This window comes from Chinchilla lanigera, unplaced genomic scaffold, assembly GCF_000276665.1.
Source record: "Chinchilla lanigera isolate Chin_1 unplaced genomic scaffold, ChiLan1.0 scaffold00021, whole genome shotgun sequence".
Classification (NCBI taxonomy): domain Eukaryota; kingdom Metazoa; phylum Chordata; class Mammalia; order Rodentia; family Chinchillidae; genus Chinchilla; species Chinchilla lanigera.
This window is the reverse complement of record NW_004955422.1, coordinates 1,370,896-1,395,664: the sequence shown is the minus strand read 5'-3', so window position 1 is coordinate 1,395,664 and position 24,769 is coordinate 1,370,896. Positions and strand designations below refer to the sequence as shown.

At 57.5% G+C, this 24,769-nt stretch overlaps 2 protein-coding genes across 3 annotated transcripts; one reads left to right on the top strand and one right to left on the bottom strand.

The window, feature by feature from the left end:
• Nucleotides 1-225: 225 nt before the first annotated feature.
• Nucleotides 226-17,239, bottom strand: Arhgap1 (Rho GTPase activating protein 1). 2 transcript variants are annotated; one of them, XM_005384008.2, is made up of 13 exons: nt 17,129-17,239; nt 14,003-14,166; nt 13,801-13,896; nt 9,674-9,761; nt 4,123-4,254; nt 3,662-3,748; nt 3,487-3,585; nt 2,757-2,864; nt 2,607-2,683; nt 2,450-2,527; nt 2,023-2,151; nt 1,821-1,924; nt 226-1,694 (listed from the first exon to the last, which is right to left on the bottom strand). In XM_005384008.2, exons 2-13 carry the CDS (start codon nt 14,133-14,135, stop codon nt 1,506-1,508), a joined length of 1,320 nt encoding a protein of 439 aa, XP_005384065.2. In that variant the 5' UTR covers nt 14,136-14,166; nt 17,129-17,239; the 3' UTR covers nt 226-1,505. The 2 variants fall into 2 exon arrangements, with proteins under 2 accessions (XP_005384065.2, XP_013369518.1); XM_013514064.1 differs by lacking the exons at nt 9,674-9,761; nt 13,801-13,896; nt 14,003-14,166; nt 17,129-17,239 and adding an exon at nt 7,296-7,486.
• Nucleotides 17,240-17,976: 737 nt separating this feature from the next.
• On the top strand, nt 17,977-21,971 carry Znf408 (zinc finger protein 408). The gene is given in 8 exon segments (XM_013513827.1): nt 17,977-18,276; nt 18,429-18,540; nt 19,211-19,356; nt 19,575-19,831; nt 20,839-21,177; nt 21,180-21,200; nt 21,203-21,569; nt 21,571-21,971. Coding segments are annotated over 8 exon segments (1,896 nt in total). The 5' UTR covers nt 17,977-18,001; the 3' UTR covers nt 21,950-21,971.
• Nucleotides 21,972-24,769: the final 2,798 nt, after the last annotated feature.

Below are 24,769 nucleotides of genomic sequence, written 5' to 3'. Positions count from 1 at the left end.
TTTCCCTTGCAAAGCCTGACAGCACCTGGTGACCAGGTGGGACGTGTGGTGCAGAAGCATGGACGGTGACAGTCGCTACTCCAAGCCTAGAAGCCAGTCCAACATCTGTCCTGACTCAGGGACAGCTGACCCAGAGGGAAGGACAGATGGACTCTTCTCAACCACATGCTGCTTCCCACCCAATTCTCAACGTGGAGGCCGCCTGACTTCCAGAACAGCCAGACAGGAATTTCCCATTTTTATTGAAATACAAAAAGTGCAAACAGTGAGATACACGATTGGTGCCAAGGAAGTCATTCGGTGTGGATGTGAACACTCAATTCACAGTACCAGCGCCCCCTACACTCCAGCGGGGCAGCGGACAGGAGAAAGATCCCAAAGGCTCCCCAGGAAATGGGGCTGTGAGCAACACTCAATATACAAAGGCAGCAGGGAGCCAAGTGGCCAGGCCAGGCCTAGACACAGGAACGAGGGAACCAGCCCACCGGTCAGTCCAGGAAGACCCGCCCAGTACAGGCTCTGGAGGTGCTGGTCCTGCTTGGCCCCCTGCGGTGAGCACAGGGACACTTCAATACCTCCCTGCTGCAGGGAGAGGTCCCCGGGGAGAAATGAGGAATGTCAGCTATCATCAGAGCCCAGGCTTTCTGAAGGACGACGACAGGCACCAGACTCCCTTGGGGACGTTGCCAGGACCCCTGCAGGGGCTGATCTATTAGCAAAACGTCTGTCCCTCTTGTGGGCACTGTGAGTCTCAGCACCAGCCCGAGTCCCCTGGCCAGAGGAGGAGCCACCACGGACAGGGGAATGTGGCTATACCCAGTGGACCCTGGGTCTCGCATCCAAGCTACTAGTCCTAGCAGATGCAGGGGGCTAGGACCCCTGGGGGCAATGCTACTTGGGAAAGGTGGACACAGCCGCAGAAAGGAAGCCGACTCCACCTGGCATTCCTCAGCTGGGAGACCCAGGGCTGAGCCGTGAGCAGGAGTGGCCCGGGGCTGCATCCATGCCACGGTGTCCTGGGACTTCTAAAGGGCGGAGTAACTGGACCCAACAGGGAGGCACCTGGGCACGGCCAGGCCAGGCCTCGGAGTTTGGCTGTTTATGCAGCCATCGGAAAGAGAGGCCCATCAGGGCCCGGGCCAGGCCCCGCCCCAGGCAAGCTGGCAGGGATCTGGTCATCCGCTGCTGCCAGGGAGAGAGAAGCAGAAAAAAGCAGAAAAGGGGTGACTGGGGTTCAGTCCTTCTCTACCTGGAACAACCAAGCCCCACAGGAGCCGGGCACCCAGAGAGGCAGTGAAAGTGTAAGGCGAAGATAAAGGTCTTGGGGGCGGGAGGGCTGGGTGGAGCGGAGAGCGGCCGGCCCACTGCAGCCACGCTCCGGCGCCCAGCCCAGCCTGTACAGCCCATCCTGGCAGGAGCCCCGGCTCCCCGGCGGCAGAAGCCGGGAGGAAGAGTCCGATGAGGGGGCGGCCAGGGAGGGCTGTGCGCAGGGCACGCTCTGAGCCTCAGAGCCCCGGGCAGTCGGGGCTGGGGAACAGCTCCCCTTGATGATCCAGGAGGAATTTGGTGAAGGTGTTGATGGGGTTAATGGCTTTGAGGGTGATGGCGGCATCCTTGGCCCACAGCAGGTTAGGGCCAAAGACGACAGCCAGGTTGGTGTTGGTCATCTTGTTCTGGTCCTGGTGGGCAGAAACCTGGGGAGGAAGGCACGGCTGCAGCGGGGAGGCAGAGCGGCGGCCCCTGCTCCCTGCAGCCGCTTCTGGAGCGCCAGGGCAATGCCCCTCTCATTTGCCAGGGGAGCCGTGGGGCCGAGGCCTCACCTGCACCAGGAAGGCCGTCAGGAAGCGAAGCACCTGGTAGTTCTCCTCGGGCAGCGTGCGGAGCTCCTGCCGTGTCGCCTCCACCCTCTGGCTCTCCTCGATGTCTGTGAGGAGCGGGGCTCAGGTCACAGGGTGGCAGGGAGAGGCCCGGGCCAGCCCCCAGCCGGCAGGTGGCAGAGCCGCGAGGAAAGAGGGCACTCACCGAGGAAGCCCACCACGTGGGGGTACAGGTCGAAGGTGAGCAGGGGCTCGGGCAGCTCCCGCAGGAAGGTCTTCAGGATGACGGCCGGCAGGTGCAGCTCGTTGTACTGGTCGAAGTCCACGGCCAGCCCTGCGTGGGAACGGCAGTCGGAGAGGCCCGCCACAGCCCCGGCCCTGCGCAGCCACCTCACACAGCTTCTGGGCCCCGGAACGCGGGCTCAGCCCCCCACCGCTGCCCCTCGCCTCTGGATGAGCCTGGCAGCCACACAGCAGGCCCGGGACGGCGGCAGCAGTGGGGACCGTGCTGTGACCCCACATGGCATCAAGCCTCTGCCGGAAGGGAATGTGGGACCCTGTTCCCTGGGTGGCAGAAGGCAGGGGAGCCCCGAGGTCAGCACGCGCACTCAGGGCCGGAGCCGCTCGCTCACCCATGTTGTATTTGTGCTGCACCTCGCGCACCACCTGGGTGTTGGCGGACCTCCGGAAGATGCCCTCGGTGGTGAGAGCTGCAGACAGGGGACCGGTGAGGCTTGGACCGGGCCAGGACCCCACAGCGCCCCCAGGGCAGCCAGGTCCCGCACTCACCGTTGGCCTGCAGGTAGGCGACGGTGTCCCTGAGCACGATGGGAATGGGCTCCTGCTCCGGGTTCTTCTCCTGCAGCCTGGGGACCAGGGCCATGAGTGGCCGCAGGTGGCCTGGCCCCGAGCCCCCAGCCGCCCACTTCGCATACTCACTGCTGCAGCGAGACCCCGAACTGCTGGTTGGGCAGGGGCGGCCGCGGAGGCATGGCCTTGGGGGCTGTCGCGGGGCTCTTCTGGGTGGACTTGAGGAAGTCGTCGTACCTGGCGCAGACGGGTGAGTGTCAGGGCCCATGTCCGGCTCTGCGTCCTCACAGCCCACTTTATCCAGCCTTTGCTATGCGGGTTTACACAGGTTATTTCATCAACCTTCAAACACCCTGCTTCACGCTCTACACAAGAAAACACACACTAGGGGGATCCAGTTGAGGGCTGGGCTGTAGGAGAGCGCTAGCCTGTGTCGCATGAGCACCGGACCGGGTTCGACCCCCACTACTGCAAAAAAAGATTCGGAGGGCCAGGGATATAGCTCAGCGGCATAAGCGCCGGCCTGGCAAGTGCAAGGTCCTGAGTTCAATTCCTGGTACCAAAAAAAAAAAAAAAAAAAAAGATTCGGTCACATGGCAGAGACAGAAATGGGTTTGATGCTGCTGTCTGACCTATCTGCTATCCTGTAATCCCAGCACTTGGGAGGCTCAGACAGGAGGATCGCCACAAGTTAGAGGCCAGCCTGGGCTACACAGTGATACCGTCTCAAAAAAAGGAAAACACAAAACGAAACAAAACCACCCAAATCGAAGGAATGAAGAAGACATGACGGAACGAGCAATGGCACTTGTTTCCGACCCTGCAGCTCGCCCTGCCCCCCAGGGCGCACCCCCCTCACTTCAGCACTTGGCGAGGGATCCCCAACTGCTCCAGCTTCACGTGCTCGCTGAGCTCGCTCAGGTAGTTCACGTAGAAGATCTTCCGCCCAAACTTGAAGCTGCGCAGGAGGGATGGCCAGGTCAGGCGGTGTCTGCTCAGGCACCAGGGGACCCCCGCCCGCCCTGGCCGCTCACCTGATGAGGGGCTTGAAGAGGATGAGCAGGGTTCTGATGAACATGGTCGGGTGCACGATGTACAGGGCCTTGATGTTCTTCTTGTACCTGTGGGGGCGGCACAGGGAGCTCGAGGGGTGGGGAGGAGGCCGGAGCTGCTTTGTCTTTTTCTTTTTTTTTGAAGCAGCGTCTGGCTATGTAGCCTAGGCTGGCCTTGAACTCACAGCAATCCTCCTGCCTCAGCCCCCTGAGTGTCAGGACTGCAGGAGTGCACCACCACGCCCAGCCTAGAGCTGGTCCCTGCAGGTGCAGGAGGCAAGGCTGTTGGTGCCTCATTCTCGGAAAGGTTAAGCGACGAGAATGCTCAGAGAGCAAATACGCAGAGGAGCTGGATCGCATGGAAACCCAAGCCCTTCCTACTTCCTACTTCTGTGTACCCAGGAGGGGTGCGGCCCATGCGGGATGCCCAGTGCCCCACCCACTTGCGGTCAAACTCGCGGTAGGCGTCGCGCAGCCAGCTGAGCGAGGGCTTGTTGTCGCTGGTCAGGCCGTGGTGCAGGTAGAGGAGTGTGTAATCACTCTCCACATACTGGTCCAGCGTGTGCTTCAGGTACCTGCAGGGAAGGCGCCGCTCAGACCTGCGCTGTGCATTGGCCGGGGAGGGGGATAGGAAGCCAGCCCTCAGTTACTCCAGAGGCAGAATCAGTCACAGGGTCCCTCTGAGGAGGTACCACGTGATGGCTGGACGGATGATCATAGCTTTTTTTTTCCTTGAGAGTTCTGCTGAGTCTTTAAATTTCGCAGGCAGGGTTTGAACTTGTGATCCTCCTGCCTCAGCCTCCCAGAGTGCTGGAATCACAGGTGGGCCCCACCACGCCTGGCTACAGCTCCCACTTTTGAGCATTACTACAAGAGGGCTCTGGAGCCTCTTCTCACTGGCAGTGAAAAGAGGATGAACAGCATTTGCCCCCAGGCCTGGCCCAAGCTGGGAATGACAGGAAGCCGAAAGCTCAGTGTCAGCCAAGCACTCTCCCATCACCTCCTCCTTACTCCCTCTTCCAGGGTCCAGGAGGTCAGTGAGGGAGGGAGTGGAGAGATCAGGGCTTATGCAGTTACACTCACAGCCCGGAGGCCAAGTATCCCGCTCTGAAGCCTGTGCTCTGACCTGAGACAACTGAATTTTACAGCGGACTCTGTCAAAGATAAAAGATGTAAAAGCTGTGAAAGCTGTGTGCTGGCCTGAGATACAATCAGGGTGGCCCGAAGGTCGTCTGTTCCGGGCACTAGGCTTTCAGCGGACCAGTGTCACCAGTCCACACAACACACTCGCTCCTGGGGTTGGGAGATCGAAGCCCAGAGGGAAAGAGGGGTTGGGGAAAAAATAAGCAAGATACACCATGCGCAGGTACAGATCCCTATGATCAATGTGATCCTTGTGTATATCTAAAATGGACCGATACATTTTTTTAAAAAAAGCCCAGAGGGAAGCCAGGCATGGTGGCGCACGCCTGTGATTCCAGCTCTCCAGGCTGAGGCAGGAGGATCGCAAGAAGGATTGAGAGAAGGCCATCCTGGGCTACATAGTGACAGCCTGTCTCAAAAGCAGAGAGAGGCCTGGATGGAAGGAACAAGGGTTGGGAGATGGCCAGGCGTCCAGATCAAGTGCCCTGGGTGGGCAAGCAGCTGGCCAACAAGATCCCTGGCTCCAGCTGGCCTGCTCCAGGCTGTGCAGGACGTTTAAGGGGAGGCAGCAGGAGAGAAAGCGGGGGTGACTGAATGACCAGCCCCTGGTGCGGGGCCGGGCAGCACAGGAAGGCTCCGACTGGGAGTACCTGCACATAATTTACCCTTTTCCACAACGGGTACTGTGCAGCTTACAAACAGCTGCCACCTAAAACGAGGCCATTCTGTGTCTACGACAATAGCAAATTGCGTTTGCATCCCCATTTCCCTCAGAGGGGAGGGAAAGAATAAAAAGAACTAAGGGACATTAAGTACATGTACCTCCTCCCTAAGATGAACATAATCATTATGTACTATAAGCACCTACTAATACATTTTTTAAATTTAAAAAATGTAGGCTTGGTGCTGCGCGTCTATAATCCCAGCACTTGGGAGGCTGAGACAGGAAGATTACCACATGTTTGATGCCAGCTTGGGCTACATAGTGAGGATTTGTCTCAAAAAAACCAAGCCAAAAAAAAAAGGCAGATCATAGTGAAATGGACACCTCATTCACTGACAAATGTAACCTTTTTTTTGTCTTTTTGAGACAGGGTCTCACTATGCAGTTCAGGCTGGCCTTGAGCTCACTTTGTAGCCCAGGCTGGTCTCGAACTTGCAATGATCCTCCTGCTTCAGCCTCCCGAGTGCTGGGATTATAGGCGTGCACCACCACTGCTGGCTTAACAATTTTTAATTAAAAAAATAAATAAATAACCAGAGATGAATAGGAACATCTTGGTAAGCTGTTGTTCAACCTGGGCCTTCATGATGGAACAAGAACTAGGCGGCAACCCAAGTGCCCAACGTGAGGAGCTGGTTAAAGAAATCAGAGGACACCTAGAAATAGAACCCCGCCCCCCACGACAGTGCCGCAGACAGGGGACTCTGTGAGGGCCACCGAAGCAACAGAAGCCACCGAGAGACAGAGACGGAGGACCAAAGGGGTTTGCAGGTGTCGGGTGTGGGTGTCCAGCTTTTGACATTCAGCAGAAGCTGGGCGTGGTAGGAGTGTTCCGCTTTGGGAGGGGAGGGGAGGAAAAGAAAAGAATAAAGGCTGCAGATTTAGCTCAGCGGCACAGTGCCTGTCTGGCAAGCATGACGTCGTGAGTTCGATTCCTAGCACCAAAAAAATCCTACACTGCAAAGAAAAAAAGAGAAAAGGAAAGGAAAGAAAGCTAGACACTGTAGCACATGCCTCTAATTCTCTTGGTAGGCAAAAGGCAAGGGGATCACAAGGGCAAGGCCAGCTGGGCGTGGTGGCCCACATCTGTAATCCCAGCACTTAGGAGCTGAGGCAGCAGGATCCCTGCAAGTTCGAGGCCAGCCTGGGCTACAAAGTGAGTTCAAGACCAGCCTGAACTGCAGTTCAAGACCCTGTCTCAAAAAGACAAAAGAAAATACAAGGGCAAGGCCAGCTGGACAACTTAGTGAGACTCTGTGAAAGAAAAGAAAGAGAAAGAGGAAGTGACAAAAATCATAGCAAAATTGGAATTTATTTATCCATATGCATCTTGTATGTCAAAAAATATTTGGTTTGTTGTTTGAGATAGGGTCTCACTATGCAGTGCAGGCTGGCCTTGAGCTCCCAACAATCATCCAGCCTCAGCCTCCCAGAGTGTGGAATTACAGCCGATCACCACGCCTGACAATAAAATGTTTTTAGAGGATGCCTTTGAGGAACGTTTCATGCCAGGAAGATAAAAATGTCTTATAAAATGCACAACTGGCTACGGAATTCCACGTATGTTACAGAAAACAAAACAGGAAGTGAACATAGCAACACATTCAAAGTGGTTTTCACTCTGGGTGGTAGGTTTGCAGATTTTTAAAAATAGTTGTCTATTTTTTCATAGCTGCTTCCACTTCCCTAGTCTCTCAAAGTATAATACTTAGAAAACGTAAACAATGGCATTTCATGCATGTCACCTACCGAAGGGGTCTCAATTCTCTGTGTGTGCGCGTGTGCGAGTTCGTGTGAAGCAGGGCAGGGCGGGCACAGAGGGCACGAAGCCCGAAGCCCGGAAGGGATGGAGGCCCGCAGCAAGGGGCAGGAAGCCCCACGGTTTCCTTCTGCAGCGTCTGCCGGGGATCTGGGTGCTTCCCCATCCCCGCCCCAACTTCCGCCCACTGCTCTCTGGCTAGGAGTCTGTCACCTGGCTCAGCAGACACCTTAGAAACACCCCCAGGAGGCCAGTGACTCAGCCAAGTCCGGGCCAAGCTTCTCAGCCTGTTTTCTGTCCACGGTGGCCTGGACAAGACTCTGCCTGCCCCATGTGTCCAGGCGGAAAGGAGGGAGGAGCCAGAAAGAAAGGTCTGAGGGCTCCAGCAGGCCAGGTGGCTCACAGCTGTCACCTCCGAGCTCTGGAGGCTGAGGCAGGAGGACAGCTGCATGTTTGAGGCCAGCCTCAACTGCATAGTGAGCCTCTGCCTCAAGAAACAACACACAGCCTTGCCAGCCCTGGCCCTCAGCCTGGACCAGCGGAGACCCAAACTCAGGTATCAGGACTTCCGCTGTCCCCAAGCCCGCCCAGCCCTACAAGCGCACAACCCCTCAGGACCTCAAAGAGCTGCTGTGGGCAGGGTGGAGAAGTCAAATTTCCGTTGAGGTAGGAGAAAATAAAATAAAATACAGGTAGAAAGGAGACAAGGACATCATAACGAAAAACTGTACTTTGTTGCATTTTGAGACAGGGTTTTGCTATGTAATTCAGGCTGGCCTTGAACTCGCAACATAGCTCAGGCTGGCCTTGAGCTGGGAGCAACCTTCCTGCCTCAGTGTCATCTGGGACTAGGGTGTGCATCACCAGGCCCAGCTAAAAACTGTCCTTTTATGGAGACTGCAACTTTCAGGGCCCCGCCGAGTCACCCAAGCCACCCAAACGAGCAGTCCCTTGGCTTAAATTAGGCTCCTTCCCTATGGGACCCAAATTCCTCAGGAAAACCTGAAGTCGGTAAACTGGGTTAACTGAGAAAGTAAAGAGCAGGACTGTGATCCTAAGGTAACGGAGCAGGCGGACAGGATCCAAAGCATGTTTCCCTAAAAACAAAAGCCCTATGCCCGCACCTGTGGAATGGGCTGGCGCCCGCTCTCTCCCAGGGCTTCCACCCCTCCAGAGAAGCCCAACTATTCCCTGTTCTGGGAAACAACTTGTCTCGTTTCTCCAAGCACCGCACTCCTCCCATGCCGCTGCCTCACAAGCCCTTCCCAGGCCTCCTCCTGACTGGTCCTGAGAACCCTTCCATGGGAGGGGCAGGCCTGCAAACTTACTTTGCAAGTGGGGTTACGTCCTTTAGTTCTGCCTCGGGGAACCCTCATACACAGCCCCAGGGACAAGTGAGGCCTTTCATGTTGTCAGGAGAGAAAAAGATGGCCAGGTGTGGTGGGGCACACCAGTGATCCCAGCCGTCTGGGAGGCTGAGGCAGGAGGATCCCAAGTTCAAGCCCAGCCGGGTATCTTAGTGACTTAGAAAGACCCTGTCTCCAAAAAAAAAAAAAAAAAAAAGAAAGAAAGAAAATTACAAAGGACTGGGGCTGTGGCTCAGTGTGAAGGCCTTGGGTTTGATCTCCCATACCACAATAAAAGATAAATAAAGTAAAATGAAATAGAAAGGCGGTGACTCATGCCCTGTGACAGTGCACCGGTCCCTGCTGAGGCAGCGCCAGCTGAGTAATGGGCAGTTATCAGAAGAGGTTTGGTCAGCAGCCTGTGCCCCATCTTTGGACTTTTCTTAGTGGCTCTGCCACATATGCGTGAAACCAAATTGAGCATGAAATAGAGCAACAGGGCAGGGAGGGCGGCATACAAAGGGTTCAGACGTGCTATGCTAGGCACCCGCTCCCCATGAGGACTTGGTCGTTATGTACTGCAAACGTGCACTAATAAAAACAAATTTTAAAACTAGAACAATACTTCTTAGCAATAATCATGAATATGAGATACATATACCACATCAGAAACGCCACATAATAATTTGGACAGTAATTTTTTTTTAAGACAGGGTCTCACTATGTAGCCCAGGCTGGCCTGGAACTCGAGCAATCTTCCTGCTTCAGCCTCCCAAATATTGGGATCACAGGCTTGCCCGGCTTGGTATCTCCCTTTCCAAGGCATTTTCACATGCAGGACCCCACTCCATAAGGAAGAGGGCTGCATCTTACCCCTCCTGAGGTGAGGCTGAGGACCCCCGCCAATTTCACACTGCTTCCAGGACTAGAAAGCACCTGACTCCCGCCGCCCCCCACGGAAGAGGGGAGGACAGGGAGGAGGCCCGGCCCAGCAGCGAGGGACAGCAGGGGGACGGACTCACCCCAGGAGCTTGGTGTGGTCCAGCTGGTGGCTGGGCGGCATCCGGCAGGCACTGAACATGATGATCTTCCTCCCGTACTTGTCATCGCCTAGGTGTGGACAGAGACAGCAGCGGGCGGGTGACGAAGGAGGGAAAGACCACGGAGGCCCGGCGTGACCCCCACATCTACCTCTGGGAAGCCTGGAAAGCCACCTGCCTCCAGGTTGGGCCACACAGGAAAGAGGAGCTAAACTGGGCATGGTAGTGCACACCTGCAAATCCCAGAGTCTGGGAAGCTGAGGCAGGAGCATCGCCACCAGTTTGAGGCCAGCCTTGGGTACATAGTGAGGTCAAGGCCTGAACTACACAGTGAGACCCTGTCTCAAAAAATAAAGAAAAGAGGGGGCTGGGGATTTAGCTCAGTGGCACAGCACCTGCCTGGCAAGTGCGAGGTCGTGAGTTCGATTCCCAGTACCAGAAAAATAAAAATAAAATAAAAGAAAGAAAAGAAAGGAGAAAAAGGAATGGAAAAGAAAAAAAGGGCCGCCGGGTACAGAAAACAGCATCACTTTTTCAGGCATTGCACCTGCCGGGAACAAGCCATGCGGCTGGCGGCTATGGCAGCACCGAGCTACGTGACAGCAGCCAGGTCCCCGCAGCTCCCATCTCTGCCCAAAGTGTGGCCTGGCTTTGCTGGCCGTGAAGGGCCTGCCCAGTGCTTCCTCAGTGCTTCCTCAGACTCCTTGGTGGCACCTGGGGCCAGAGAGAGGCTCTGTTCCCCACCCACCCCGGGTCCATGTCCCAGAGACTCCTTTCCTCTGTACTCTCTGCAGGTCCTGGGCCTGGCAAGGTCCCTGACAGCTCTGGGTCTCAGGGGCTCAGCCCTGCCCGCTTGGCTCCATCCGCGCCTGGCGTGCACACCTCCCCCGAGGCACTTTGCTCCCTTTCCTGGGGCCTCTCCCCAGACTCAATCACGCCCCCTACCCACCCACCCAGTGAGGCTGCCCCTTCTCACGGCTGCTGCTGTAAACCACTGTCTGTGGCATGGCGTGATACCTTGACTCTTGTGTAACTGTTCATGCTGCTTCCCCCCTCCGGTACTAGGGGCTGAACACGCAACCTACAGTGAACTACAGCCCCATCCCTTTCTTAATATGAGATAGGGTCTCGCTAAGCTGCCAAGTTAAGGTCAGTCTTGAGATCCTCCTGGGCGGGGATATAGCTCAGCGGCATAAGCACTTGCCTGGCAAGCCTGAGGTCATAAGTTCGATTCTCGGAACAAAAAAAAAAAAAAAAAGATCCTCCTGCCTCAGCTCCCACACTGCGGGACTACAGGCACTGTGTCTCATCCGTCTTTGAGTCTCTAGGGGTGCTCGGCACATGGTAGGTATGCAGACTGTATCCACGGCTGCCTATAGGTCCTGCTATTCAAGAAGCTGAGGCAGGAAGGTCACTTGAGCCGCTAAGTTTGAGACCAGCCTGGACAATAAAGTGAGCCTGTCTTAATAGCAAGTGTTGTCCTGTGACATGGCGTGCACAGCTGCAATTCCGTCTGCCTTTTGCGTTTCCGTTGCAAGTGGCCTCCACTGACAGTGAGTTCCCCAAAGCTCAGGCAATATTTCTGCAGACTGACGCACACAGCACCCTTCCTGTGCCCGGGCGGAGGGAAGTGGGGGCCTGAGGTGCTGAGTCCCCACTGGGGCCACCTGCCCGCCCTGACTCGCTTCCCATGGCGGGCAGTCGTGGGGCAAAGGGTCTGATGGGCAGCAAGCAGGCAGCACCTGGAGTGCCGGGACCGCGTCGTCCAGGCACAGCGGCTGCCTGCAGTCTGGGGAGCGAGCGGCCTTGGGAAAGACTCTCCAGGCCCTGCCTGGCCACCGGGCAGCTCTGGGGACTCTTGTGGCCCTGGATGTGCAGAGGTAGTGGTCGTTAAGGAAGCAGGTTGAAAGAGAGGTGCTCCAGGGCCTCAACCAGGGCCCCACAAATGGGCTCCCAGGCCTAACTCCACGATGGCACATGAAAAACATTACATACATGCCATGTTGTTTTTTAGAAAAAAGATACACACTGAAGCCAGGTGTGGTGGCATACACCTGTCATCCCAACACTCAGGAGGCTGAGGCAGGAGGATCTCCTCCAGTTCATGGCCAGCCTGGGCTACACAGTAAGATCCTATCTCAAAAGCCAAAACCAAAACCAAACAAAAGGGGTCTGAGGGTAAGATTCCTGGACAGCAAGGGCTGAGGGTCTGGGCACCCTAGGGTATAGACCCCAGGTCCACGCCCCGAAGTGGGGTACAATTGCCCAAGGCTCCATGGCCCCTCACTCACTGCAGGTGGGGTGGTGACAGTGGTGGCTGCGAGGAGCAGATGGAAGGAGGTGGGGGCTCCTGGCTGGACCTCGGAAAGGGGTGGATTCTGCCCCACAGACTTAAAGAGACACAGAGCTGACAGCGGTGTCACCAGAGCACAGCGTGGGAGGGGCTCTGCGACAGCGCAGAGCTTGGCCTCTCATTCCCCAGATGCCAGTGGGCCTCTCCCAGGGGCCTGGGGTTAATCAGCGACAGGGCAGCTCCTGAGCGGCGGCCCAGCCCTGCCGCACAACCTGCAGAACAGGATAGGGAGGCGGCGGGCGGCTCCAGCCCAAGCAGTCTGCTAAGCTACCACGCTGCGGGGGCGTCTGCGGTCATGCTGGCAGTTGGGATCAAAATTTCAAATGCTGCACGTGCTGTCCGTTTTTCCCCTCCCTGGATGGCTTGCTGTGAAACATTGCCCGGGACACGGAAAGGACCTGCCTGGACCATCTGACCAAGCAGTGTGACAGCCAGTGCGCTGGGGACAGCACAGCCTGCAGAGGAGTAGGGGATGGAACCACTCTCCCTTCCCACAAGGGCTCTTGTTCCAATTTCTTCTCTTTCTTTCTTTGTTTTTTTGTTTGTTTGTTTTTGAGACAAGGTCTCACATTGTAATGCAGGCTGGCCTTGAATTCACTATGTAGCCCAGGCTGGCTTTGAACTCTCAGTAATCCTCCTGCCTCAGCCTCACAAGTGCTAGGTTTACAGGTGTGCACTGCCACGTGCCTAGGAGCTGTGTGTCTGTCCCTACACTGCCTCCTCCCTGCGTCGCCTCCTTTCAACTCTGCCAGTTCCGGTTCCCAGGCAACCCGGCTTCCCTGCTCCCCACACTGGCCCTGATCCCCAGTGCTGTCACCGCCTGGACAGGCCACGCACAGAGAGCCCGACCAACACCTCCCTGGCGGGGCCTCAGTCTCATCACAACCTAGCGAAACAAGAGGCCAGTGAGCCAGCAGGCATGCAGCCTCGGCCAGCTTTGCCATGGGGCTGGGCCGGGGCCAGGAAGGTGGCAGGGTGGACTTCTGCATGGCTCCCAGGCTGGGACGGACCCAGGAGGAACAGGTGTGTCTCCAATGGGGTGAGGGGCCAGGGCCAGGGCCCTTCACAGCACAGGGCGGGCACCAAGCACAGACACGGCGGAACACCCCAGCCAGGTCCCTCTACTGCCTCCCTCTGCCCGAGCCCAGCGTCCAGGTGCACGGTTCTCCCAGGGCCCCTGAGCCAGCACTGCGTGGCTCTCAGGGACACGTACCACCCAGGCCCTGGTCACAGCGCAGGGCCAGCCCGTCTCGCTTACAGCTGCCTGGCTCAGAGAGCCTCTTCCCCGAGCTAAAGCCCTCCCCACATCCCAGGGTGGGGTCCCTGAGACCGAGGTGGGGGCTCTGCACCCCTCCTCCTCGTGGGATAGAGAAATTGACACCAGGGCCAGGGGCAGAGGTGACGGACAAGGGGAAAGGGATAGCCACTTATTTAGGGCCGGCAAAGCCCTGGCTGCCGGCAGGGCCCTGACACACGGTCACTGCTGTAACCTCTCAGCAAGCCCATGAGGAAGGAGGCATTCAGACCAAAGCCAGCGCCCTGTGACTTCAAAGCCACCAGGCCACGCTGCCTCCAGGGACCATCCACAGAAGGAGACGAGGGTTTGGGCAGGATGCAGTGGCAGCGGACCCCTTGCATGGCGGCCACAATCAGCTGTGCTTGAGGGAAAGGTCTGTGTGCTCAGGAGCCACAGGCCGGGCTCAGGCTGCAGGGCGGGCGCCAGCGCGTCCCCATCCCCACCCCTGGGGCCACTTACCTGCCACCTCCACGATCTGGTGCCGGGCAATGTCGTAGTAAGGGTCGTCCCACTTCAGGTGTGTCACAGGCTCTGGGGAGCTGCTTTTGGAGTCATCTGAGGAAGACCGCAGAGCTGGGGGTGATGGCGGCTGGCACAGTACGGGACCCCACCCTGTGAGCCTGGTGCCCCCGGGCTCTCCCTGCGCCCTGGCAGTGCCCACCTGACTTGGGGAAGTCGGGCATGTCATCCGAGGGCCAGTTCTTCTCATCGATGGAGGCCAGCTTGAGCTGGTTCAGGGCCTGGCTGGGGTCGTCGAGGGCCAGGTCATCCTGCAGCTCAGAGAGTGGGTCCATGGCCAGGTCTACCGCAGAACCTGAGACAAAGCTGGCGGGGTGGGCGCCAGGGACACCTCTGTCACCTCCTAGACCCGGACAGCCCTCCCGCTGCCCAGCCTGCTCTCTGCCCTGTCCTGTTCCTCAACGCTTCTCAGCCTGCAAGGCTCCAGGAGCATGATGCCAGAAACATCAGCTGGCAGAGGGTGCCCCAGCTCGGCACCTTGCTCCAGGCGCTCAGCTGGGTAGGAAGCGCCGAACCTGGTCCCGCACTGCCTCTCACCCACTTTCCTCATCGTGTAGCCGCAGCTGCAGAGGGCCGAGGCCCACGGTCCTCTCCTCAGGGCGCTGGAGCACGGAAGCCTCTCTCGCATCCCAGCAGTCACAGGCATGGAGATGTTACAAGAATCTAAGGATCTCCTAGCTGTAATCTGGCGCATATCAGTCAGGAGACTGAGGCAGGAAGACCGCTGAGAGTTTGAGGCCAGCCTAGGCTACATGATAAGTTCAAGGCCGGCCTGAACTACATAGCAAGACTCTATCTTACAAAACAAAAAAGGGGGCCGGGGATATAGCTCAGTGGCACAGCGCCTGCCTGGCAAGTGCAAGGTCGTGAGTTCAATTCCCAGTATAAAAAAAAAAAAAAAAGAATCTAAGGGTCTCCAAATGCATGCTCCAAAAAAAGGCCAGTTATGGCCTTGCTACTCCACCCTTCCCATGGCCTGAGGAAGAGGAGGTGACCAGAGACAACAAGGTCCCAGAAAAACTACGGTCGCGGACGCAGCAGCAGAGATGGGATCTGCCTGCCAGTCCCGGCTGACAGTCTCTAGGCCCCTCGGGCCCAGGGTGCCCCGATGGCCCTCAGGACGGGGAGTGCAGGGCATGAGCCAACAGGGTGGGTGACAGAGCGAGGAAAAGGCCTGGCGTGGGAACCAGCCTTCCCCACTCTGGGGCCTGCAGCCGGGAAGGGGCACCCCTGCCCCTCCCTCACCTGCCACAGGCTCACCGGAAGGCAGAGGGGCTTTTGATGCAGTCCCACTGCCCAAGCCCAGAGAATAGGCTGCTTGAGAGCTTGCTGCATTCCTGGAGCCCCAAAAATGACATATATGGTCAGACTCTGCAGGCAGATAAGGACAGCAGACAGCACTGGTGCGGGCAGGAGGGAGAGGGGGACAGCGGCCACCCAGGGCTGCCCCTGCCTCCGGGCTGAGGTCACTCGGCAACCTCCTGCACACATCCTAGCCAAGGACTTGGGATGGAGAACCGGCTCCCCGTGCCTAGCAACAAGCACCCTGTTACCAGGGCAACCACACTGAGTCAGAGGGAAGAGCTGTTTCAAGCTCCAGGCCGAAGCCAAGCACCCACAAGTCAGAAAGCCTCTTCTTTGTCTCTCTTCCTCTCTCATCTCTCTGTCTCCCAGATCTAACCCACCACCCTTGCTTTCCACCAAAACACAGGTTCCTTCCCAATTCAGGCATGCATTTCCCTGGTGAGTACTTTTGGGCCCTCAACTGAAAGCCTAGCTCCTTCACTTTCTTTTCTTTTTCCTTTTTTTTTTTTTTTTTTTGAGACAGAGTTTCACTGTGCAGTCCAGGCGGGCCTTCAACTCACTTTGTAGCCCTGGCTGGCCTCAAACTCATAGCGATCCTCCTGCCTCAGCCTCCCGAGGGCTGGGATTGCAGGTGTGCGCCCTCACGCGGCCTAGAGAGCTCCCCCACCTTCAAACACAGTCTTAAGGAATCCATGGTGATCCATGTATCCCTCACCTACCACTCCTCCCTTGTTCACCCAGGAGGCCGTGAGGGCAGCTGAGGTGCTCCCAGCAGAATAAGGGGGACAAAATCCAGCTCCCCAACGAGCCACCTCCCCCAGCCTGAGCCTTTTCCCATCCCTCCTGCTCCGGCACTGCCCAGGCACCAGCCGCACAGTGCTATCCCAGAGACTTTTCTGTTCACAGCGGGCAGCGGAAGAGACTTGGCTTCCAGTAGATGGAGAACTGGCTTATGGTCCTGCCTAAGCAGAAAATGTGCCACAATCCTGGGCAAAACCTTTTCCTATCTGAGCCGAAATATCCTCATCTGCAGAAGCAAAAGCTCCTCCCAGAAACATAATTCTCCAGTGTTGAGAAATATTTGTGCTGAAGGGAACAACAGAAGTAGGAGTAGCAGCTAAGAGCTGAGGTGTATGTAAGGGAGGAAGAGGCGGGTGTGGTGGTGCACCCGTCATCCCAGTACTCTGAGAGGCTGAGGCAGGAGGAGTTTGAGTCCAGCCAGAGCAGTTTAGTGACTTAGCAAGCCCAGTTTACAGTTTGAGGAAAGTGAGGTGCACAAAAACAAGCAAAGTGTCTAACTGTGAGGTCGCACAGCCCTCAAAGGCGGGATTTTAACCTATGCCTCTCAGTCCCGGGTGCTGTCTTCGTGCAAGTCGATCCCTCCACAATCTCCCAAGTGACCGTCACTCACGCGACTCTCAAGGTTCAAAGGCTGCCATGAAAGGGCAACTACAGCCTCTCCCTAAACTTCCCTTTGTGCAGAACACGGACAACACAAAACACCACTGTCAGGCATTGTAATGGGCCTAATTACAAAAATGTTATTTAAAAAAAAAAAAAAAGCCTGGATTGGGGGCAATTATCTCGCTTCACAAATTACGAAAGTGAGAGGAAAGCGTGGTCTAGTAGGTGGCAGGGTGCTACACTCCCCTCCTCAGTGCTTCGGCAGATGGCATCCGAGAAACTTCTCCCTCCCACGGGCTTGCTCCTGACAGCGAGCGGCCTGGCCTCTGCCCCGCGGAGGGCGGGAAGAAGTCCGCGAAAGGGGCCGTCTTCTGGGACAGGCGCCAAAATGGGACAGGATCTCAGCAGCCAAAGGCCAGGCCCCCGGGCCCAATTCCACCCTCGCCCTCCTCTCGGCTCCGCTGGGGTCCTCCGCATGCGGACCCCATCTTTTCGGTCAGCCGGACCAGCTCTTTGCCTTTCCCCACCCCCCCGAGAGACCCCGCGTTGTGCAGCTCACCGCGCTCTGGTGCTGCTCCCGCTGCCACGCCTGTCAAAGCTCCGCAAACATCCGGCTCCGCGGTGGAATGGGAACCGCCCCCTTGGGGGCGCCTCAATTCCCAACCACTTCCGCCACACCTCCAGCCTATTTCCGGCTCGCGGCCGGGTCCAAGCAGGGCCTTCCGAGGAGCCACGCCCACTTCCCCGCACTCTCCCGCCAAAGTGCCTGCGGGAGGAAGGGGTAGTGTAACTGTCCGACTCATCACTCTTCAGTGGAGTGGCTGGAACTACTTCGTTCCGCTTTCTCAGATACTCGAATCTGGTGGGCTTTGGACTCCTAGATTCGTATTGTTCCTTAACAGAGTTAGGCTTTACAAGTATTCCCAAACTCCGGGTCCTGAATGCCGATGTAGTTTAACTCTTCGGATTCTTTTCAGCGAGGAAATTTGGCAATCAATGACAGTTTCCGGGAGGAGCAGAGAAGACAGAGCTCACTTCCGGCGAGGTGAGGGGTTTTTTTGTTTTGTTTTGTTTTAGTTTGGTTTGGTTTTTTCCATACCTGGCATGGAGGTGGCGCTCTTGGCGGGGAATATCGTACAGCTCAGTGAGTGGCCTACGATGTAGGCGATCCTCACAGACCCTGGCCTAGATGGTCCCAGTGTCCTCTGGTCAACTCTGTACCCCCAGTCCCTTGTCCTGTCGAGTCTAGGATCCTCCTCCGGTGCCCTGCGAGCAGCCTCAAAGCTTCAGGGGAGGGGAGGTGCAGCCCTCGCCTACCCCGCAGCCTCCCGAGGCCCGGCGGAGCCCGCGGGTCTTCCCGCACCTTTTCCCGCCCCCGAGCCGCTTCCGATCTCCCCGCCGCCCCCGGGCCGCGCCTGCACCCCGCCCCAGGATGGAGCTTTTCGGGCGGAGGCTGTGCTCGGGAGGCCCAGGAGACTGCACGCCAGGGCCGAGGCGGGCGGTCCTCGCGCTAAGCAGCGTCCCCCAGAGCTTGGCCCTGGACCCCTCACTCGCGAGGACACGGCGCTTGGGGATCTGGTGTGTCGGGGAGCCGCTGCAGCCGGGACTGCGCTGGGGGCCGCTGCCGGAGAACTCTGCCTCTGGGGAGAAGGGCGAGGGAGTGAAAGCACGGCTGGAGGAGGTATGGAAGGGTCGGGCCTCCCTTCTGTGATTGAAACTTGCGCGGGAAGTTTGGACATTTCTGGACAACTCTGCAGTTCCTAGAAGGAGGATATTTCAAGCGGTGAGATGGGTTTGTCCCTTCCCCGAGGGACTGTCTTCCCCGCAGACGCAAAACGCTAAAAGCTGGGTTGGTGCAGTGTCAGCCGTGACAATGGGCAAGAGCTAGAGTTATTGCGTTCAGAAGGCACGGGCTCCAGTCCCCGGCTTGTCACCTGGTTGGCTAAAATACATGCCTTCTTTAACTTGTCTGTAAAAGAAAGCAAAGGCTGTCTCCGGATTATTTGGAGAACCAGAAGAAATAATGCAGTAAAGATTTTAACTGCATGGGTACTGTTTTCCCACACCATTGGGAAGGAGGTAGATAGACACACTTTTTAGTTGACAGTGAAGGAAGAGTGAGACAGCACGGGCATATTTGGGGTTTTTTTGTTTCTTTTTGAGATGGGGGTCTTGCTACACAGTTCAGGCTGGGCCTCAAACTTGTGGGGATTCTCCTGCCTCAGTCTCCCCAATGCTGGGATTACAGGCATTCACCATGTCCTGCTTGTCACATATTTTTGTAGTTGGTGCTGGGGATCAGACAGGGCTTTTTGCATGTGTGGAAAGTGCCATTACAACCCAAGCTCAGCACCCCCATATAGCGGTAACACCAGACCTGCCAACCTTCCAGGAGTTTCATTTTAGATTTATCCCAAGAGCCAGGTGTGGTGGTGCACGCCTTAATCCCAACCCTAGGGAGGCTGAAGCAGAAGGATCACCTGGTGAGTTGAAGGCCAGCCTGGCCTACACAGTAAGTTCAAGGCCAGCCTGAACTGCATAGTAGGACCCTGCCTAAAATAAAATAAAAATCTGTCCCAGGTAAAGTTTCAGCCAGTATTTCTTCTTTTTCTCCTCTACCTCCCTTTCCCTTCCCTTCCCTTCCCTTCCCTTTCCCTTCCCTTCCCCTTCTCCTCCTCCTCCTCCTCCTCCCCCTCCCCCTCCCCCTTTCTGCCCCCCTCAAGCACTTTTACTGGTTTATTTCAGGACCTGTCCCTTGGCCAGCGATCAAAGCTTAGCTTGGACCAGGTAAGTTCCAGGATGAGGCGTACTGAGAATGTCCTTTGTGGCTTCCTGTGGAGACCCGCATGGAACCTGAAGTTACTGTAATTCCCTAGGCAAGGATCTTTCCCATGCGTGTTCTGAAGGCACAGTGTCCTTTAGGACTTCGGCTTCCCACGAGCTAGGGTTCTTGTGTACTTCTTGAAGTGGATCTCCTGAGCCTGCTGATCTGCTCTGCTTTGCAGCTTGGTGCAGCGAGGCGGGCTGGAGAGTGAGGGAAACTTGACCCTGGTTCGCATCCACGAGAGGCTCCACCTGCAGGTGCACGGGGTCGTGCTGCCAGGCTCTGAGCTGCTGCTGTGGCCCTGGGCTTCCCCAGAGGGTCCCAGCCCCTTGCAGCCTGGGCTGGAGGAAGGAATGCCTGCAGTGACCATGGCAGAAGTGGAGTCTGCCATACAAGAAGCGGCCTCGCCCGGGAAGGCTGCGGCAGAGGGTTCCACAGGTATGTGCCAGATGAACGCCGGTTCCCCGGGGTCACCTGAGCATCCTGTGCCGAGACAGCGGGCTCTATAGCTCAACACTGTGAGAAAATACTAGAGTCTTAGTCTCCTTTGAGAATGTGGTTGGGGCCGGGGGTGCTGCCCAGCGATAGAGCGCTTGCCTAGCATGCGTGAGGTTCCAGGTTCTTTCCCAGAAATGCAAAATAACTAAAAATCTGGTTGAAAATGGACTTTTCAGGGTGGGATGGGAAATCAGGCCCTGGTTAGGATTGGATCCAGATTGTGACTTCATAGTTGAGGGTTGGGCAGGGCATGGTGGCACACGCTAGCAATCCCAGCACTCAGAAGGCTGAGGCAGGAGCAGCACTGCAAGTTTGAGGTCAGCCTGGGCTACATAGTGAGTTCAGAGCCAGCCTGGACCAGATAGTGAGGCCTTGTCTCAAAAAAAAAAAAAAAAAAACACCAAACTTTAGTATTGGCAGCCCTGTAAGGCTAGAATTTTCAGGCATGTGGTATAAAGCATCTTAGACTGCAAATTGTGATTAATGAAGACAGAGACATTGGGGTATCACGGGTCTTTTCCTTAGAGGACTAAGAGACATATTTGTAACTCTCACGTTCTGAGAGTGTCCTGGAGTAGTGAGCTCATCTGATACAAAAGGAAGCTGTGTAGGAAGTTTCCAGTTTCTTCTGTCTCCTCTCTCCTGTTGGGGCAGGGGCTCCCTTATCGTAGGGGTGAGCTCGAGTGGGGAGATGAGGCCTTGAGTGGTGTCCTGTGTGTCTCCAGGGACACTGGGGAGCCCTCCTCGGAGAGGACTGGCAGGTGGTGGGGCTTCTGTAGAGCTCTGAGAGTGGCCAGGAAGAGAACGAGTGCGCCTCGTGCCCGGGAGAGACCAGAGTTGCTGCTCCCACTGAGGCAGGCTGGGGGAGACACAGGCCTGTGGTCCCCCCAGAAGGCCACCTGCTGCCCCATGGGACTGACCCCTGCACCCTGCCTGTTGCCTCGCAGATCCTGGCCATCTGTCACCCCCTGGCGTCCTGGCAGAGAGTACGCTGAGCCTTGGGCCTGTGTCTCAGACTCAGGACCGAACTTGCCAGGAAAGCCGACCCCCTGGTGCACTGCTTCCAGTTGCCCTCGAGGATGAGCAGGGCCCACCCCAGGCGCGGACGCCCCTGGAGCCCCAGAGCCACTCGGCTCCCCAGTGGGACCTGGAGAGCTGTGAAGCTGGTTTGTCTGAGGGCCCCCAGCTGCTTACCTGTCCGGCTGGGAGATTTCCCATCCCCAGTGATCCATGCCCATCCCAAGCAAGGCCTCGGAGCCTGGGGCCCACCTCCCTGGCCTCCTACGGAGCCCCCCACGCTCACCAGCAGGCTCCCGCAGCAGCGCCGCCAGTACCGGTGTGGGGAGTGCGGCAAGGCCTTCGCCCGCCGGCCCTCCCTGCGGCTGCATCTTAAGACCCACCAGCTGCCCGCCACCCCGTGCCCATGCCCGTGCCCCGCGTGCGGCCGGCTCCTGGCCACCCAGGGCTCGCTGCGGAACCGCCTGCGGCTGCACACCAGGGAGAAGCCCTTCCTGTGCCCGCACTGTGCCCAGGCCTTCGCGCAGCGGCCAGAGCCCCAGCGCCACCTCATTGCGCGCACCGGCGAGGCCCACCTGTGCCCCGTGTGCGGGACGGCCCTGCGGGACCCGCACACCCTCCGGGCCCACGAGCGCCTGCACTCGGGCGAGAGGCCCTTCCCCTTCCCGCGCCTACACACTGGCCACCAAGCTCCGGCGTCACCCCAAGTCGCACCTCGTGGACAAGCCCTACCGCTGCCCCACCTGCGGCATGGGCTAGAGCCTCCCGCAGGGCCTCCGGCGCCACCAGCTCAGTCACCCACCCGGGGCGCCCTCGGCCCCCGCCGCGCTGCTTCTGCAGCCTGAGCCAGGGCTGCTGGCCTTGGGTGGCCTGAGGGACACATCCGCAGCCAGCAGTGTGGTGGAGGCCACCAGTTCCAAGAGCTGGGAGAGGTGCTTTGCGGTGCCCAAGGAGCGGGGCAGCCCCAGCCTGGTGCCGATCCACAAGGACATGGGCCTGGGCACGTGGGCAGAGGCGGTAGAGGCAGAGACGGGCACCTGATCCCATAAAGACTGTCCCCAGCTCTGCGTGTCCGTGTCTTTCTGGGCCGCCTGGATGGGACGGGCGTCTGCTGTGACAAGTAGGACTCAGGTGGCCCTTGCTTATGAGCCACCAAAGGAGACCCGACTGCTGGGTAAAACCTTTCTGAGTAGAGGTCTTTACTGACTATCCGGGGTGCGGGACCTGCCACCTCCCGGGGGTACCATCCCCCCCAGCACCCAACTGACCCCACCCAGGGAGCCCTCGAGCAGTTGGCAGCGTTGCTGTCCTGTGTGGGTGCTTAGTGCCCATCATTATCCTTCAGGAGTTGGGCATGGTGGCACGTGCCTGTAATCCTAGCACTCGGAGGCTGAGGCAGGAGGATCCCAAGTTCCAGCCCAGCCTGAGGGACTTAGCAAAACCCTGTCTGAAAAGTACAGAAAAGTGCTGGGGCTGTTGCTGAGTGCAGAGGCCCTGGCTTTAGCCTTCCGGTGCCACAGAAGAAGGTAATGGAAAGGTGTGAGGGCCAGACTTCAGAGTTCATTTGGAAGCAAACCAGTGAATGGCTTCTGAGTGTCAGGGCAGTTTAGCAGACAGCCTGTTGTGCCTCGAGGTCAGGCTTTGGGAGATCCTGGCAGCTTTTCCTGTGTTCTAAGGGCTGCGAAGTCACTTGTCCTGGGGAGGTGGCCAGGGCCAGATCTGCACTGTCCTGCGTGCCCAGCTCCAGGCAGGACTGAGGAATGGGGGACAGCAGTGCCTTTGTCAGAGCTGAGCCGCTGGCCCAGGAGTCGGGCCATCCTCAAAGGGGGCACGCTGTGTGCTGGCCCCCAGGACACGCTCAGGGACACACCCTCACGGCAGCCCTGGAGGCAGCATCGTCACCTGCGGCGTGGTCAGCAGAAGGCACCAGGGCCCCCAGCCGTCTGCCTGCCCGGGGCGCCGAGCCGTTTGGGTTCAGACGCAGCCAGCGAAGCTCCCGAGTGGGCTCTGCCCTGCCCTGGGCTGCACTTGGGTCACTTGGCGCCCGGGCAGGGAGGTGGCATGCAGGGTGCCCGTGAGACCAGAACGTGATTCAGCAGAGGGAGATAGGACGGGACCTAAACAGCTGCAGAAAGCCAAAACGCACATCTGGGGAGCAGCTGGCTGGCAGGCAGGCCCCGGAGTGGGGGTGGGGGGTGGGATGACAATTGGGGCGAAGCCCTGGGTGACCAAGGAAGAGCAAGAGCTGGAGGGCAGGGCGTGAGGACTTGGGGCGCATTCGCTCTCCGGCACCCCGAAGGGGCAGATTCCCATCTCCTGCCAAGGTGAGTAAGGTCTTTCTGCTCCTGTGAGTGGTCACAGTAGGCAGTGGAAAAGGTGTGGATGGAGGGAAGGTGGGCAGGCCGAGCGGAGGCCAGCGGACACATCAGCACCCGTGGTAAGCGGGCTGCGACAGACACTGCCACAGCGGGGGTTGAAGTTTGAAAAGTTGCTGTGAGGAGGGGGATTAGAAGCCACAGATTGCTTTGAGGAAGAGCAGGAGGCAAGACAGGAGGCAGCTGTGTGATTTGTATTTTGAGGCAGAGTTTCCACCTTAGTCCGGGCTGGGCTCAAACTTGCAATCCTCCTGCCTCAGCCTGCCCCAGTGCTAGGACTAGCAGTTGCTTTTGTCTCCTGATACACAGAAAAGGAAACAGGTTGGGAGAAGGTGAGAGACACAGGCCAAGGCCACAGAATCAGTGGAGGGTGAGGCAGGACTCAGCAGGGGTCATTTTTGGCTTCCCAGAACTTTTTTCTTTTTTTTTTTTATGTGTGGGGGTTCTTTTTGAGACGGACTCACTATGCCATTCAGGCTGGCCTTGAGCTCACTTTGTAGCCCAGGCTGGTCTCGAACTTGCAACGATCCTCGTGTCTCAGCCTCCAGAGTGCTGGGATTACAGGCGTGCGCCACCACGCCCCAGCTCTTCCCAGAATTTTGGTCATGAGTCACAAGCAGCTCACATCTGGTTTGCCTCTGACGTTAAGCCAGCTGGCTGCTGATCTGAATACTTTCTGGGCAGAGCCTGTCTGAAATCGCCTGAGGAGAAGGAGGGTGGCAGGAACTATTGGGGCTCTCTGGAGAGGAGGGCTGCACTGCCCAGAATTTGGAACCCAGCTGCTAAGATGAATTTTGTCAGCCAGGCCAGCTTCCTGGACCCTGCCCACACCCTTCCTGCATGGCATTTCCACCAGGCTTTTGTGTTGTGTTCTGAGACAGAATCTCGCTATGTAGTTCAGGTTGGCCTTGGAGTCACTATGTAGCCCTGGCTGGCCTCAAACTTAGAAAGATCCTCCTGTCTCAGCCTCCCAAGTTCTGAGATGAGAGACATGTGCCACCACGCCTGGCTTTAGTCTCAGGCTTCCACTCAGCCTCCTGGGGACAAATGATTTGATAGGGAACTGTGCTGGAAGTGCGGCTGCTTCAGGGTATGAGAGGCCATCAACAGCTGCAGCCATGCCCAGCCCTTAACCTTGGGTTCACCCTGTTTCTGTCCCCTGTCAAGGTGTCCTGGTGACACTGAGCAGGGACAGGCGAAAGTCAGCACCTCAGGCTGGGGACCTGGGGTTCTCTCTGGCCACATGCATGGCTGACATAAGAACAGGTGTCAGAGTGCCCACGCACCTCACACTACAGACGGGGAAACAGAAGCCTAGAAACAAACCGTGCGGAGGAGCCGGCATGGAGCCCAGGCCTGCCAACTCTTTTCTTGTTCTGTTTTTGGGTTGAGACAGGGTCGCACTTTGTAGTCCAGGTTGATGCTGAACTCACTACATAGTCCAGACTGGCCTGGAACCCATGGCGCTTCTCCTGCCTCAGCTTCC

Excerpts from the sequence above, each read along its gene's own strand:
- Arhgap1 (XM_005384008.2), bottom strand. The coding sequence starts at position 14,135 with ATGGACCCACTCTCTGAGCTGCAGGATGACCTGGCCCTCGACGACCCC. Across the intron at positions 2,684-2,756 it reads TTCGGGGTCTCGCTGCAGCA|GCTGCAGGAGAAGAACCCGG; the intron begins GTGAGTATGCGA and ends CCTGGTCCCCAG. Across the intron at positions 2,528-2,606 it reads CGCCTACCTGCAGGCCAACG|CTCTCACCACCGAGGGCATC; the intron begins GTGAGTGCGGGA and ends CCCTGTCTGCAG.